This window comes from Panulirus ornatus, chromosome 45 (assembly GCF_036320965.1).
Source record: "Panulirus ornatus isolate Po-2019 chromosome 45, ASM3632096v1, whole genome shotgun sequence".
In the NCBI taxonomy this organism is placed as follows: Eukaryota; Metazoa; Arthropoda; class Malacostraca; order Decapoda; family Palinuridae; genus Panulirus; species Panulirus ornatus.
This window is the reverse complement of record NC_092268.1, coordinates 3,662,943-3,678,507: the sequence shown is the minus strand read 5'-3', so window position 1 is coordinate 3,678,507 and position 15,565 is coordinate 3,662,943. Positions and strand designations below refer to the sequence as shown.

The 15,565-nt window shown below is 38.6% G+C and overlaps 1 protein-coding gene across 1 annotated transcript in view; it reads right to left on the bottom strand.

Annotated features, from left to right (window-relative positions):
* Nucleotides 1–521: 521 nt before the first annotated feature.
* The window catches only part of LOC139762831 (N-acetylated-alpha-linked acidic dipeptidase 2-like), a 28,281-nt gene continuing 13,237 nt past the window's right edge, over nt 522–15,565 (bottom strand). The window contains exons 8-18 of the mRNA XM_071687985.1: nt 15,050–15,140; nt 14,612–14,796; nt 11,798–11,917; nt 8,870–8,952; nt 7,983–8,111; nt 7,013–7,092; nt 5,955–6,045; nt 5,040–5,298; nt 3,540–3,624; nt 3,091–3,183; nt 522–1,959 (exon numbers count right to left, since the gene is read on the bottom strand). Coding sequence (XP_071544086.1) covers nt 1,758–1,959; nt 3,091–3,183; nt 3,540–3,624; nt 5,040–5,298; nt 5,955–6,045; nt 7,013–7,092; nt 7,983–8,111; nt 8,870–8,952; nt 11,798–11,917; nt 14,612–14,796; nt 15,050–15,140 — 1,418 coding nt within the window. The 3' untranslated portion in view covers nt 522–1,757. The remainder of the gene's footprint in view (nt 1,960–3,090; nt 3,184–3,539; nt 3,625–5,039; nt 5,299–5,954; nt 6,046–7,012; nt 7,093–7,982; nt 8,112–8,869; nt 8,953–11,797; nt 11,918–14,611; nt 14,797–15,049; nt 15,141–15,565) is intronic.

Here is a 15,565-nt window from a genome sequence, read left to right as displayed (position 1 = left end):
TAACACTGGAATAATTTACATAAATAATTTGTGAATAATGTGACTAAAGAGCCTAAATGTAACTTTTTAACTACTGCTTCTTCACATACTTATTAGTATGTGTGACAAAAATTTTAACATAATTCGGAGTCTCAAAATGTTAAGAAAAATGCATTTTGGCCAATTTTTGAGAGGCAAGAATTTTGTTAAAATCATGTTATCCTTCATGCTGAGTAAAACCTGCTACCAAAAAGTAGCATTTCAACAAATGTCATGTTACTCATTCTAAGATAATCTTAATGATATTCTTCTCATGTTAATATCACCACTAGTAAAACAAAAAGTAACTTTTAGATGCAAGATCCTCAGTTACAAAAACAAATAGCAAATACTCCCTCCTAACACACATACAGAGCAAAATTGTCATAGTTTTATAGTTTAGTTCAGACAAGACCAAAATGAGAATTTTGCAGCACACTTCAGCATCCCTTATGTTTACATTACACTCTTCTAGTAATGGTAATATAAGGGAATTTGGAAAATCTCAGTTGGGAAAAATATATTCACACAGAAATTCAATCAATTATAGCATGAAGTTGCTCTTTTGCACTAAACATTGGTGCCAATGAACTCCCACTCTACCATGGAAGTGGTCACGCTACAATCCATATGACAGTGTGCTTTTCTTCACTAATACACAACAAGAACTTACCTTGGCAATTTTACCTTTTTTGGATTTGATAAGTGTGTTTAAGACAATATGAATGATTCAAATGTGGTATCAGCCCAAGGACGGGCATTCTTGTGGGAACAAGGTAAGCACTTACCAGAAGAGCCACTGATGCTTATGCAGGCTAATGACAAGAACACTGTATTCATATTGCCTGTACAGTCACAATACGCAAGCAGTGGAATCTCTAAGCTATATGATTTGCGCATATCAAAAAAAATAGATAAAACTTTATAGACATTCTCTGGATATAATTTAACATCTAATAAACTCTTATACAGTATACACAGCCAACAAAAGTGTAATGTACAACATGAAAGCAATACCTGTGAGTTCTTTGTACATTTTACATTTCCTGAATACATATCTCAAAGGTTAAGTCAACTCTGGGACCACAGACTGGATTTTTATGACATACCACTCAATAAATGGAGGTGTTCCGATAATATTACTGTGATCAAAATTCATGTCTCAACTGTCAAAGGTTAACTGATTATTTAGTTTATCTGCTGTGGCATTACTGTGGTAATTATCTGGGTACAATTTTACAGTCATGATAAAAAATTTGCAATATAGATTCCTACTAATCAAGTTTCCTTTTTGGCCAATGACCTTGACTTAACATGATCAGAGCGCAAATTATCCAACTCTTTTGGTCTTTCTAAAGCAACTCCCAAATGAAATGCAACATGGTCTGACAAGAATATATAAAGGCACTCTGGAAACCCACTGCATTTCATTTTAGGAGAAAGCCATTTTGCAACAGCTTTACAATAACAAAATACAGACAAATACCACAACAGACTTCTACAGTAATTTGTAATCAACATTCCATATGTCTCATCCACACATAAGATACTGTGCAACTGAACCTGCACATACTAAAGAGAATTGGAGAAACAGGTAAGGGTCTACAAAAAACCCAGAAGGAAATATCACATCAGTATCGTGATACCTCTCTGTTAACCAATGATCTGGGATGGAGGAACTCCTTAGGCACAAAAGAAATAACAATGAGGACTGGAGATGCACTTACTCCTGTCATTCATTAGATGAAGTGAAATTCCTTCAGTAAACTTGTTGCCCTCTGTACAATGATGGTGAGGTCTGAGATATGTCTTCTGATCTCCTTCTCTCTAATTTTTGTCTCGGTGGAGTCGAGTTTATCCATATTGTACAGCAGGTCAGATATGCCAGGAAATCCTGAGGAGGAGTAACTGTCAAACTGACTTGAGGCAAACACAGCATGCCTGCAAGATGATGCTTAAATTAATACAGTATTTCACAACTTTGTACTCGACAACACACCTGAAAGTGGTAACAACAAAAATAAAATGGACAGTCACCTTTAACAAGGCTTTATAATCATTAAGTAACGGAAAAAAAGTGTAATCTTCCCAAGACCCTTCAAACCCTAAAGAAGCCCGTCTACTCCTGCTTCCATGTGAAAAGCAGCCTCTTAAGATATAGGAGTCCCTAAAGGGGGTTCTATGATTGCCTCACTAAATTACCATTTTTTTCTGTGAGCACATTTTCTGCCTTAGTGAGGCAGCTTCAGGAACAGAGCCTTAAAGAAAAAAAAAAAAAAATCCTTGCTGTGGTCTTTCTATCATCCACACCTCACATGATGGTAGAATTTCTAGCCCCCTAACTCCCCCCCAGAGAAATAAAATTGACGTTTAAATAATATGGGGCAAGTCAGCTGAATATACATGTAAAGTGTATAGGAGATTGGTGATTGAGAAGATTGTTGTATGCTGAAAGTATATGACTGGGGAGAAGTAGTGTGACTACTGGAATGGCAAAGGATGTGTGGACCAGGTGTTTGTTTTGAAGAATTTGTATAAGAAATATCTGAAGAAAGATAAGGATCTGTTTGTGGTATTTATGGATCTGGAGAAATTCAATGACTGGGTTAACAGAGAGGCCTTGTGGCATGTGCTATGAATTTATGGTGTGGGTGTAAAGGTACTACGTGTAGTGAGGAATTCTTAATGGTGGAGTATGGTGTGTGTGTGAGATGGATGAGAGGAGGGCTAGTGGCTTCTAATAAAGTTGTCCATATCAAGAGTGTGTGATGTCACCATAGCTGTTTCATGTGTTTATGGACAGAGTGTGGAGGGAGGTAAATGCAAGGGTTTTAAAGTGAGCGGTATGTATATGGTATAACTGGGATAATGTGCATGTACACGTATATGTGCATAAATGAGTGGATGGTGCATGTACATATATATGCGTGTAAATGAGTGGATGAGTCTTTCTTCCGTCTGTTTCCTGGTGCTACCTTGCTGAGGCAGGAAACGGCAATCAAATATAAAATAATATATATAATGATATATATTTTTACAAGATGTTGATCTTTCCTTGGATAATTCCCCTACCTGACATCTGGTCGACCTGGAAGACCTTCAGGTAGAATGAATGCTTGCTCCAACTTCATTATCTGGTCGTTTATAGCACGGAGTGTAACAGGGCTGTAATGAGTTTTAAATGACTTAGCAAGTTAGCAATGTATGTGTTTTAAGACAATCATCTAAACCAATTGCATCCAAGCCTGCTCAATTTATACCAAAAAATATTTAATCTTTATAATAACTAGAGTTTGGTATTAAAGTTACAAGCCCCATCAGGCTCATGAAGGTATAGTTTTCTATAGTAGCTTAAGCAGTGAGGACAAATGAATGTAACATGGGATGTAGGTATAAAGAAATTACAGACATTGAAGTATATTCTCAATTAAATGGCAGCACTGCAAAGACAAGGTAGAAGAAAGTGGAAATCAAGTTTCTCATATGAAGACCCATACTTAGTAAAAGCGCCAACAACTCACTTGAGATCATCCTGTATGGTCTTCAGGTTGTGAGCAAAGACAGTTACGACATCAGTGAAGTTGTCCAAGGACTCCTCCAGGATAGCTGAAATTTGTTGTTGAAGTTAGTGGCTCTGACTTCCACCTTGACCATGTTCATGGACATGCTGATACAGAATTTCTTGCTAGGATAGAAACAACTGACACTGACAAATATTGTGATTATTTTGAACATTCTCATACGACTGTACCCTCTTCCCCTTCAATCCACTTTCTCACAGTCCAGGAACAACAACGTCCATCAAATAGAGAGGTGCAGTAGACATGAACCTCCCATACCAAGGCCAATGATTCAGTTTTCAGCAACCATAATGTGGTTTTCATTTTCACAAAGGTACTTTGCTGTCTGGCAATGTGCTATGCCTATCTATCATTTTTTTTTATTCAAATCCAATAATTCACCATTTGACCACAAAGTCTCCAGACAGTATTTTCTGAACATATTATGAAAAGATTAATGAGTTTTCTATAAGATTTCTATCTACACTCATAAATAATGGCATTTCGAAATAGCTGAAATAACATGACATCTACTACTTTATATGAAAAAAGTATTTTTTTATTTATTTATTTTGCTTTGTCGCTGTCTCCCGCGTTAGCGAGGTAGCGCAAGGAAACAGACGAAAGAATGGCCCAACCCATCCACATACACATGTATATGCATACACGTCCACACACACATATACATACCTATACATCTTAACGTATACATATGTATATATACACACACAGACATATACATATATACACATGTACATACATACATATATATACTTTTACACATATTTATTTATATGTCTTCTGTTTTTTGGTATGATGTTTCTAATTCCAGGGCATTTCCTCTTAGTCCATCAGTTTCTTACAATACATAAACCTGCTCGAGTATCAGTGAGTCAACACTTGAGTGGTGGCCAAGCTGCATTCCCCTGACCAAGGTAGATGCCTTTTCTTTCTGCCTCATCAACATGTGGACTGCTGGCATTCTATCCACAAACATACAATCTCGGTCACACATAACAACTGAAAACACTTAACTCACACAACTCATTCTTAGTAATTCTAGAGTTAACTAAGGTGATTAGTAGGCAGGAAAGTTAGGTGGGAGCATTAGGTAGTCGTAGCTTGGAAAACTGGGTAAAGGTAATGGTAGTCATTATGAACATTTAAGTATGAGCCTCTGGAAACATTGTGCTGGAGTTGCCTTCTACCTATGGCCTGTTAAGGGTGAGGGACTGAAAGGCTAAGACGCAGTTCACTAGTAATGGAAACTTTTGCCTTGGTAATCTCCTTGAGTGGGTTTCTGCAGGGAACAGGCTTCATAGGTATAGATAGATAGATGAAAACATAAAAAAATGAGTACCAACCATGAGATTGTGCCAAAACACAGAGAGAAGTATGATAAGTAAAGAGTTGCTCTAGTAACTAGCAATATGAACTTGGACTAAAATTAAAATCACATACGAAATTTGTCATAGATGTTCAGCAACTTCTGGGCATTCCCATTAGCCTTCAATTTCTTAAGTGCTTTCTTCATAGTTCTGGGAAGATGTTCTAGACTGTAAGGGATGATAGCAGAGTCAGCAAAGTACTTAAGAAAGAGAGAGGCAACTCTGCTGCAACCCTGAATTATTCTGAAGCCAGGGTCCACGTTCTTGTCAATCATGTAGAAAGTCTCATAGCCCGTATGGTATGATGCGTATGTGCTGATGTCGTGTTTGTTCTAATGGAAGAAAAATACTTGTATGAGCTTGGACATGTGCTTTAACATGAATGTTTAATAGACTATTCATAAAGGAGGTAGAACCTACATATTTTTTTAAAAAAATATAAACCTATCTTCCATGCGTAACAGTTTGCTAATACTTTACAGTTTCAATATATTGTAATGGACCATCAAAATTAAGAATGATGCAAAAATGGTATACAGGACTGCCTGGTTTGAGGGTCTATTTTAAAATCTATGGCACTGTGCTACTTTAATATTTTCTAGGTTTGTAACACTGCTTTACATACAAAAAGAGGTGAGTATATATAGCTTGCATGTCAGAGTACAGTATAGCCACTGCATTATATAAATGAAAATTGTACTAAATACAGTATATGGCACTGACACAAGCATACAACATATCAAAATTATTGCATGATGTGAAGCATATGACTGGCAGGTCCGTAATGTGAATTTGAAATGAAAAAGCAGCTTCCAGTGAAAAAATCTGACATTGATAGACATCCTACTGTCTAAAGAATCAAGTAATACAAATAAAAAAACATTATATCTAAAACTGTGTTTCAGGAGAAAGTCCCAAATATGCTATGTTTATATAAGTAAAGGAAATAGCAATAGTGACTTTAAATAGTGGTGAGCTCTCGAGATACCTTATCCACTCTGAACCATATATCCATACATGGAATTCCACAGTAGAAGGAGAATGGAACGTAGTCACTTCCTGAGCCCAAGGTCTTTACCCTGGGAAAAGAAAAATTCTGTTTGTCATGATTTGCTAACATTAATTAATGTAGATCTATAATGAAAATGTTTCAAGAAGATAAACACTATATTCCCTATGCAGTGAAACCAAAGACACTTACAAATTCAGTCTTGGAAATAAGGATATAATGAACTTTACAAAGAGAAGACATGAAAGAAGGGGGGGGTTACTTTCTCCTAAAGAAATGAGCAATTACCTCTTTGTACTGCAAGGCAAGGGAGTTTTACCCTTGTGGGGCTCCCTTTCTTACACACTCCCTCATATCATACAACCTCTTAACTTTATGTATGCTGTCTGCATTAACTGTGTCTCGGGTCACTCTGTTCCATTCATCCACCACTCATACTATAAAAGCATTTCTTTACATCCTTTTAACAAGTTTCTTACTTAATTTCATGTCATGTTCTCTGGTTGTTCTATCCCTACATCTCTCAAAAAACTGTTTGCAAAACAAAAACTGGGAATGCTGATGTGGAACTAATAAAATCTCAGAAAAGGTAATAAAGAACAAATGAAAATTGTTGAAACCTGGAAAAGAATCAAAAATAATAATTTTCAAGTGTAAAAAAAATCAATGCTGGAGAAAAGTATGAACATGACTTGAGGCAAAAAGAATGATGCTAATGTATCAAAAAATAAGTCATATACAGAACAAAAAACAAAAAGTTGATAATGAGTTATCTGATCAATTTGGTGACGATGGCATCCTAATGTTGAAGTAACTTAGAAAGATGCTATGTCAAATAGAGATACAATAAGGAATATCTGAACATCAAATAGATTTCTAGATGACAGTAGTGCAGCTGAAATCCCAAAATAGGCATATCACCAATTCTCAAAGGAGGATATATGTTTCTACTAAAACTAAAGACCTGTATGTCTAATTTTGCACATGACTAAGTCCTTGGAAGAGTAGGTAGGTAGGTACTCTCTCCTTGTACTTACTCAGGAGTAGTCTTGTTTCTGACAGCATGATAAGCAGCCCACTCATCATATAAAGTGGGTCCATCTCGAACACCAGGAACCTACAGAGGAGACAGACCAAGTTAGAGAGATGCATGAGAATGCCTTCAAGTGCTACTACAAACAGTGTATGGATGAAGGGGTGAACAAAACAGCCATTGCAGGGGTGAGCCACATAATATGGGGAAGACATGAAAAGTTATCACTGACACAAGGTGAGGGAAAGAATATGCAACATACATATTGGGTGAAACATGGTACGTGGATACATTAAGGTGCCACTGTACATACCTAAGTACATAAAACAAGGAGGTAACATGTTTAATATAGACAAACAGCCACTAGTGGAGACAGGATACTGGGGTATGTAACGCTAACAATGGAAACCTGAGAACTTATTGTTAGCCTTGGCCATTGAGGCTTGGTGTGCTGGTGCTGTATTATGCTTCTTGGAGCATAACAAACCTCCTCTAGGAAGCTCAGACACACCATTACCGTGCTGTGGGACAGAACCATTTTTAAAGATATAATTGATTTAGTAAAGTATTTAAACTAAACAAAGTGGTTAGCTGAGTGGGAGCAGCAGAAGCAACCAGATCACCTGGATGGAAGATTCCGGTGGTGGAAATTTTGGTGGTCAGAACTGGTTGCTAAGTACTGCACTTACCTTTTCCAATGGAAAACGTTGTATAACACTTTTGAATAAGTTTATGATACACTCCATATTATTTCCACTGTCCTGAGCTTCAGAAGTTACATATGTTTTTAAATCATTTTGGATTCTAGGGATTTCTAGATTTTTCCCTAAAATAGTCAAATAGTGGCAAATGTAAACAACAATATTGTGCTATTACAAGAATGTGGCTCAAAAAATCCTATATCACTCTGTACCCTAGTATGTGTGTATGTGTAAGGAAGAAATAGTTAAGAAAAAATTATATTATTGACTAACCAGCTTTGAGATCTTGAGGATGGAGTCCCTCAGGAGCGGGCTGGCTCGAGCATTAAAGATGGGGCCTGAAGCACAAGTGTCTGTGTTCAAGTACATTACTGATCGTTCCTGCAACTTATCCACATGCTCCTGTTGAGAAGTAATTTTCATTATTACACACTTTATAAACATATGGATTATCAGTAATTAATAATGTAAAGCTAATATGGTATGAAAATGAACCAGTTGGCTTTAGCTAGTTATGGTAGCTCAGGCAAAGGAAGAATAAAGAGGTCACAGGCTCCTGCTGATGTTTGGTTATGGTCACAATTCATTAGTTCTTGATGCTGCAGTATATGCTCTCTAAATCCACAGTGAACTTGAAATGAGAGTATTTTTCTCATTACTCTTTTCCTGTTATGTCAAATTTACGCTGGTTTGTCTTCTAATGTTTTTCAACCTCTACTTTCTTGAATGTGTTTACTTCTAAAAGCAGCTCTTATTTTCCTTTTGTTTTCTTCTTTTTAAATACTATTAAATACCTGTTCTTTGCATTGCCAAAGACATAAAATTTCTCAATAAATGCTTTGAGGGTTGCAGTTGGGTCACCAGCAGTTAAAATTTTTAGTACATAAATGATCAATAAAAAAGTCTAGGAACTATGATGTCTATATTAGTTATGTCCTCATTTAAGCTGTTCCATTCTAGTCTTATGAAATAAAAGTATTTTACAACCTTATTAACAAGTTTCTTACTTAATTTCATGTTATGTCCTGTGGATTCTCTGTCACTACATCTCTGAGTGTCCATTGTCCACTTCCCTGATCTTATTAAAAACTTAAAGGCTGTGATTTGGTCACCCTTCTGCAAGTGTGGATATGTTTTTTTATGTTACCTGTAAAACTTACCTCAACCCATTCAGTGGAGCCAATCAAGGCATATTCCTCAGCTCCCCAACTGCAGAAGACCAATGTCCGTCGAGGTCTCCAGCCTGGTGGAGAGTAAGCAGTAATAATAATGATGTACTGTGAATTCGACACTTTTCTTTTTGTAGCTAACTGTCTTCCCCATATCAGTGAGTTAACATCAGGAACAACTGAACAATGTTAAATTTGCACATATCCACTTTCTAAGTGTCAGGTATAACGTATAAAGAACCATACTCTTTCACCCACAGCTTAGCACCAAAGATCACTCCATGGGTTACAGTGATCACTTTATGTCATAGTTCACACCAATGACAGTACACTAGACCCGATATACCACACTGACCCAATTAATTTCATCCAGTGTACACACCTCTTACTCTCCTGAACATTCACATCCTAGTCCCCAAAAGCCTCCCTCATTCCATACTTCCATTTCCTTCTTGGTCTCCTCCTTCCAGTTTCTCCTACTTCATCCCATACCCATTTTTTTCATACATGCTCACCATTACCCACAGAGCAAGGTGGTGTCAAGAACAAATGACAGAGCCCTAGGGGGAAAATCCTGGCTTGGCTCTTTACTCTGTTTCTTTTTTTGAAAGCAATACCTGCTCCCGCACCTCTAAGTCGCTTTCTATAAAGCATTTAGATTCCCTTGCACGAAGACTCAATCCCTTGTATCAGAATTGCCAAAAGCTAATTTAATCTGCTTCAAGTACATTCTTTTTTTCATATATGTTCACAATTACTAGTGTTATTAAGGTAGTGTTAGGAAGAGACAAAGAAATGGTCTCATTCACTCACATCCACTCTCTAGCAGTCATGTATAATGTATGATGTATAATGTTCTTGTGCTTTAAGTATATATTTGTCTACATCATATATATGTTTTGGTCGAGGTGGTGTGCAAAGTGAGAGGGTTAGGGAAAATGATTTGGTAAACAGAGAAGAGGTAGTAAAAGCTTTGCGGAAGATGAAAGCCGGCAAGGCAGCAGGTTTGGATGGTATTGCAGTGGAATTTATTAAAAAAGGGGGTGACTGTATTGTTGACTGGTTGGTAAGGTTATTTAATGTATGTATGACTCATGGTGAGGTGCCTGAGGATTGGCGGAATGCATGCATAGTGCCATTGTACAAAGGCAAAGGGGATAAGAGTGAGTGCTCAAATTACAGAGGTATAAGTTTGTTGAGTATTCCTGGTAAATTATATGGGAGGGTATTGATTGAGAGGGTGAAGGCATGTACAGAGCATCAGATTGGGGAAGAGCAGTGTGGTTTCAGAAGTGGTAGAGGATGTGTGGATCAGGTGTTTGCTTTGAAGAATGTATGTGAGAAATACTTAGAAAAGCAAATGGATTTGTATGTAGCATTTATGGATCTGGAGAAGGCATATGATAGAGTTGATAGAGATGCTCTGTGGAAGGTATTAAGAATATATGGTGTGGGAGGCAAGTTGTTAGAAGCAGTGAAAAGTTTTTATCGAGGATGTAAGGCATGTGTACGTGTAGGAAGAGAGGAAAGTGATTGGTTCTCAGTGAATGTAGGTTTGCGGCAGGGGTGTGTGATGTCTCCATGGTTGTTTAATTTGTTTATGGATGGGGTTGTTAGGGAGGTAAATGCAAGAGTCTTGGAAAGAGGGGCAAGTATGAAGTCTGTTGGGGATGAGAGAGCTTGGGAAGTGAGTCAGTTGTTGTTCGCTGATGATACAGCGCTGGTGGCGGATTCATGTGAGAAACTGCAGAAGCTGGTGACGGAGTTTGGTAAAGTGTGTGGAAGAAGAAAGTTAAGAGTAAATGTGAATAAGAGCAAGGTTATTAGGTACAGTAGGGTTGAGGGTCAAGTCAATTGGAAGGTGAGTTTGAATGGAGAAAAACTGGAGGAAGTGAAGTGTTTTAGATATCTGGGAGTGGATCTGTCAGCGGATGGAACCATGGAAGCGGAAGTGGATCATAGGGTGGGGGAGGGGGTGAAAATTTTGGGAGCCTTGAAAAATGTGTGGAAGTCGAGAACATTATCTCGGAAAGCAAAAATGGGTATGTTTGAAGGAATAGTGGTTCCAACAATGTTGTATGGTTGCGAGGCGTGGGCTATGGATAGAGTTGTGCGCAGGAGGATGGATGTGCTGGAAATGAGATGTTTGAGGACAATGTGTGGTGTGAGGTGGTTTGATCGAATAAGTAACGTAAGGGTAAGAGAGATGTGTGGAAATAAAAAGAGCGTGGTTGAGAGAGCAGAAGAGGGTGTTTTGAAATGGTTTGGGCACATGGAGAGAATGAGTGAGGAAAGATTGACCAAGAGGATATATGTGTCGGAGGTGGAGGGAACGAGGAGAAGAGGGAGACCAAATTGGAGGTGGAAAGATGGAGTGAAAAAGATTTTGTGTGATCGGGGCCTGAACATGCAGGAGGGTGAAAGGAGGGCAAGGAATAGAGTGAATTGGAGCGATGTGGTATACAGGGGTTGACGTGCTGTCAGTGGATTGAATCAAGGCATGTGAAGCGTCTGGGGTAAACCATGGAAAGCTGTGTAGGTATGTATATTTGCGTGTGTGGACGTGTGTATGTACATGTGTATGGGGGGGGGGGGGTTGGGCCATTTCTTTCGTCTGTTTCCTTGCGCTACCTCGCAAACGCGGGAGACAGCGATAAAAGAAAAAAAAAAAATCATATATACTGATGTTGGTAGACTCCATCAGCAGGTGGTAAGATCATGAGTGAGAAGTCACCTTTGATGTATTGTCATCAGTGGATGGAGAAGCCTTGTTAATGAAGTTCACATAAAAGGGGCATGCAGCATGTAGCTCTAAATCTATGGTTCTCAGGGTTGCCTAATAAAATAATATTAACAACAACAATGATGATAATAAGAATGATAATGATAATTATAATTAAAATATAAAAATTGGCACACCTTCTTTCATGAGCTGACCAAAGACTCGGGCAGTCTCGAGGAGCTGTGCAGTGCCACTGGAGGGATCTGAGGCACCATAACCCCAGGAATCACGATGGTTGCCCACAAGTACATACCGGTCTACCCAAGGCACCATCATCACCAATACACAAAGCGTATGCAAATAGTAAAAATTCTAAATTAAGATCCAAAAACACAGATACTTAAGATACACATCTAAATAAGATGAGAGGAAAAAATTTAAAAGTTTTCAAAGGTTAAGTATCTACATCTGATGATAAGTAAAGACGGCATGGGGAAAGTTGAAGCTGAAAGGTAAGTTTGAAGAGCTCTCACAAAGGTGAGGTATACAAGTAAACACTTGCAAAATACCTGCATGATAGGGTGCTTGGACCTATTCTAATGTATGATTGCAAATCCCTCACCTCCCTACGCTCAGAGAGGTTAAAAGTAAATACAAGTGGTTGAGGTGGATATTGTAACTTATGTAAAATAATTTCAATTAACAGAACAGAGGAAAATTGAACAATTAAAGATATGGATGAAAACCTTTTAACTCTTTAGCTGTGGGTCCTAACTTTCATCCATATCACACTGTGCTGTGAGACCTGACCTCTGTCCATTCTTAATATTTTTAACTTAGTGCTTTTAAGATTGTATCCATTTAGCTGGCATGGTGATGGAACATTGCAAGAGGCTGTGAACCTCACCCATATGAATAAAAACTATGGAATTCAGGGCTTTGTTACCCTCCAGATGCCAGGGGAGTAGGCTCCAGTGAAGTTTACATGGAATTGTTTGATCAAAGATTTTATTAATTTCATTCAAAACTGATTTCTTTATGAACTAAGAAAAGTTTCCTTTGGTGAGACTGTATCCCTGGGAGTAAAGTCTTGTCAAAGAATTTCTCACTCTAAAGGAGTCTACAATACCCTGCTACTGGAAGTAGCAAAGCTTTAGATGCAAGAGTCTTGACAAAGGTCCTGGGTAATACCAAGACTCTCATAGAAATCGGTCCTGGGATAATTATAAATAAAAATATATGCTGACAAAAGAAACGACACACACAATATTGCATTGATGTAATTTTTTTTTTTTTTTTTTTTTTTTTATACTTTGTCGCTGTCTCCCGCGTTTGCGAGGTAGCGCAAGGAAACAGACGAAAGAAATGGCCCAACCCCCCCCCCCCATACACATGTACATACACACGTCCACACACGCAAATATACATACCTACACAGCTTTCCATGGTTTACCCCAGACGCTTCACATGCCTTGATTCAATCCACTGACAGCACGTCAACCCCTGTATACCACATGACTCCAATTCACTCTATTCCTTGCCCTCCTTTCACCCTCCTGCATGTTCAGGCCCCGATCACACAAAATCTTTTTCACTCCATCTTTCCACCTCCAATTTGGTCTCCCTCTTCTCCTCGTTCCCTCCACCTCCGACACACATATCCTCTTGGTCAATCTCTCCTCACTCATTCTCTCCATGTGCCCAAACCATTTCAAAACACCCTCTTCTGCTCTCTCAACCACGCTCTTTTTATTTCCACACATCTCTCTTACCCTTACGTTACTTACTCGATCAAACCACCTCACACCACACATTGTCCTCAAACATCTCATTTCCAGCACATCCATCCTCCTGCGCACATCTCTATCCATAGCCCACGCCTCGCAACCATACAACATTGTTGGAACCACTATTCCCTCAAACATACCCATTTTTGCTTTCCGAGATAATGTTCTCGACTTCCACACATTTTTCAAGGCTCCCAAAATTTTCGCCCCCTCCCCCACCCTATGATCCACTTCCGCTTCCATGGTTCCATCCGCTGACAGATCCACTCCCAGATATCTAAAACACTTCACTTCCTCCAGTTTTTCCCCATTCAAACTCACCTCCCAATTGACTTGACCCTCACCCCTACTGTACCTAATAACCTTGCTCTTATTCACATTTACTCTCAACTTTCTTCTTCCACACACTTTACCAAACTCAGTCACCAGCTTCTGCAGTTTCTCACATGAATCAGCCACCAGCGCTGTATCATCAGCGAACAACAACTGACTCACTTCCCAAGCTCTCTCATCCCCAACAGACTTCATACTTGCATTGATGTAATAGAAACCTAAAAAAATGCAGTGTCACAAATATGTATGGCAGAACTGATGGGGTGATGTCAAGCCACCTTTTTCTTCTCACAGTGTGTTATAATCAAGTGGATTTAAATGCGTTCTGGATTTCTGTAATTAGGAATAAGTATTCTATTCAGTGCCACAGTAAAATGAGGATTTTTTGTTTGTATATCTTTGTCTTTCCATCAATGCTGAGGGCAGGGGGCTTTTCTTCTATCCACAGTGAAATGGTCCAGATGATATGGCCGTATAACAAATGAAAGGTAAGTGAAGATATATGACTTCGCCTGAGGAAAAATGTATACATACATATATAGATGTTGCAAGGCCTCTCCTTGCACACACTCACCCATGCACCCTAGACCTTAGCCCCTTATTCCACCCTACGGTTCACTTCAGTCCCCATAGTTCAATCCAATGCCATGTCCATTCCCGTGCACCTTAGGCACTCTACTTATCATAAGTCCTCCCCATTCATACTTACATTCAAATCATCCTCTCTCATCCCCCTGCTGCATCTCTCAGTAGTTTCCATTCCTTCCTTGCACAATTCATACACCACCCTTTTCTTTCTCAATACCAATATAACTTTGTTATTCCACCTCTCACTACCTCTTCTCATGTTTCCACATGCCACACAATTACCTATTAGTACTAGGGACTCACCAGGCTCCACATTTCCCTTGATGATGCCAATGACATTATAGGACCTGTAAACATTCAGGGAGTTGTGCGTTTGAAGTCTGAGCGTGTACTCAGAGTACTGAGGCAGGAAATCTGGGCCAAGGTTATAGTTAATGCCTGTTATCCCTCCCTTCCATTCATCAGGGGCTGCTTTACCACCCATCTTCCTGCAAATGAAAACAGTCTACATTGACTGAATAGATAACATTTGTAATTGGTTATCAAAAGATCCTTAATTTTCTATAAAGGCCAAACTGTATAACCTTTTGTGGGTGCTGATAAGATTTCATCAAGATAAATGTTTTTATTACACTTCAGATGAATTTGATGTAACAAAAGAAAGACAGAGATTATCAAATAATGTAATTTCAACTTGTGGGGCATTTTTTAATCCACACAAATACATAAATACACACTTACTCAAGAATGACCTTTGCATCGTCATAGCCAATGGGTTGACAGGGGATCTTGGGCAGGTCAGCCTCCTCCACCTTCAACCTGTAGGCATGTTCTGAAAAATGAATGAATATGTGAAGGGAACTCTACTGACATTATTACATTCAAATGGAATATATGTGCTTTGAGTTGACTTAATAGCCTACATAATATGATGAAATACAGGAAGATCTAACCCTGGGGATTTATTCCCTGCGTTTCGGAGAAGGCAACTAAAAGGTGTGTGTGTGTGTGTGTGTGTGTGTGTGTGTGTGTGTGTGTGTGGGGAAGGGGGGATCCTATCCTCTTGTTTCTACTTTCCAAAAGAAGGAACAGAGAAGAGGACCAAGTGAAAATTTTTCCTCTAAGACTCAGTCACCTCTTCTTGATGCTACCTTGCTAGCACAGGAAATGGTGAATGTGAAAAAAAATAACCTAGTATTATGCTTCATACATTGTAAAAAATTCAAACAAAATAATATATTCATACATACTAGCATA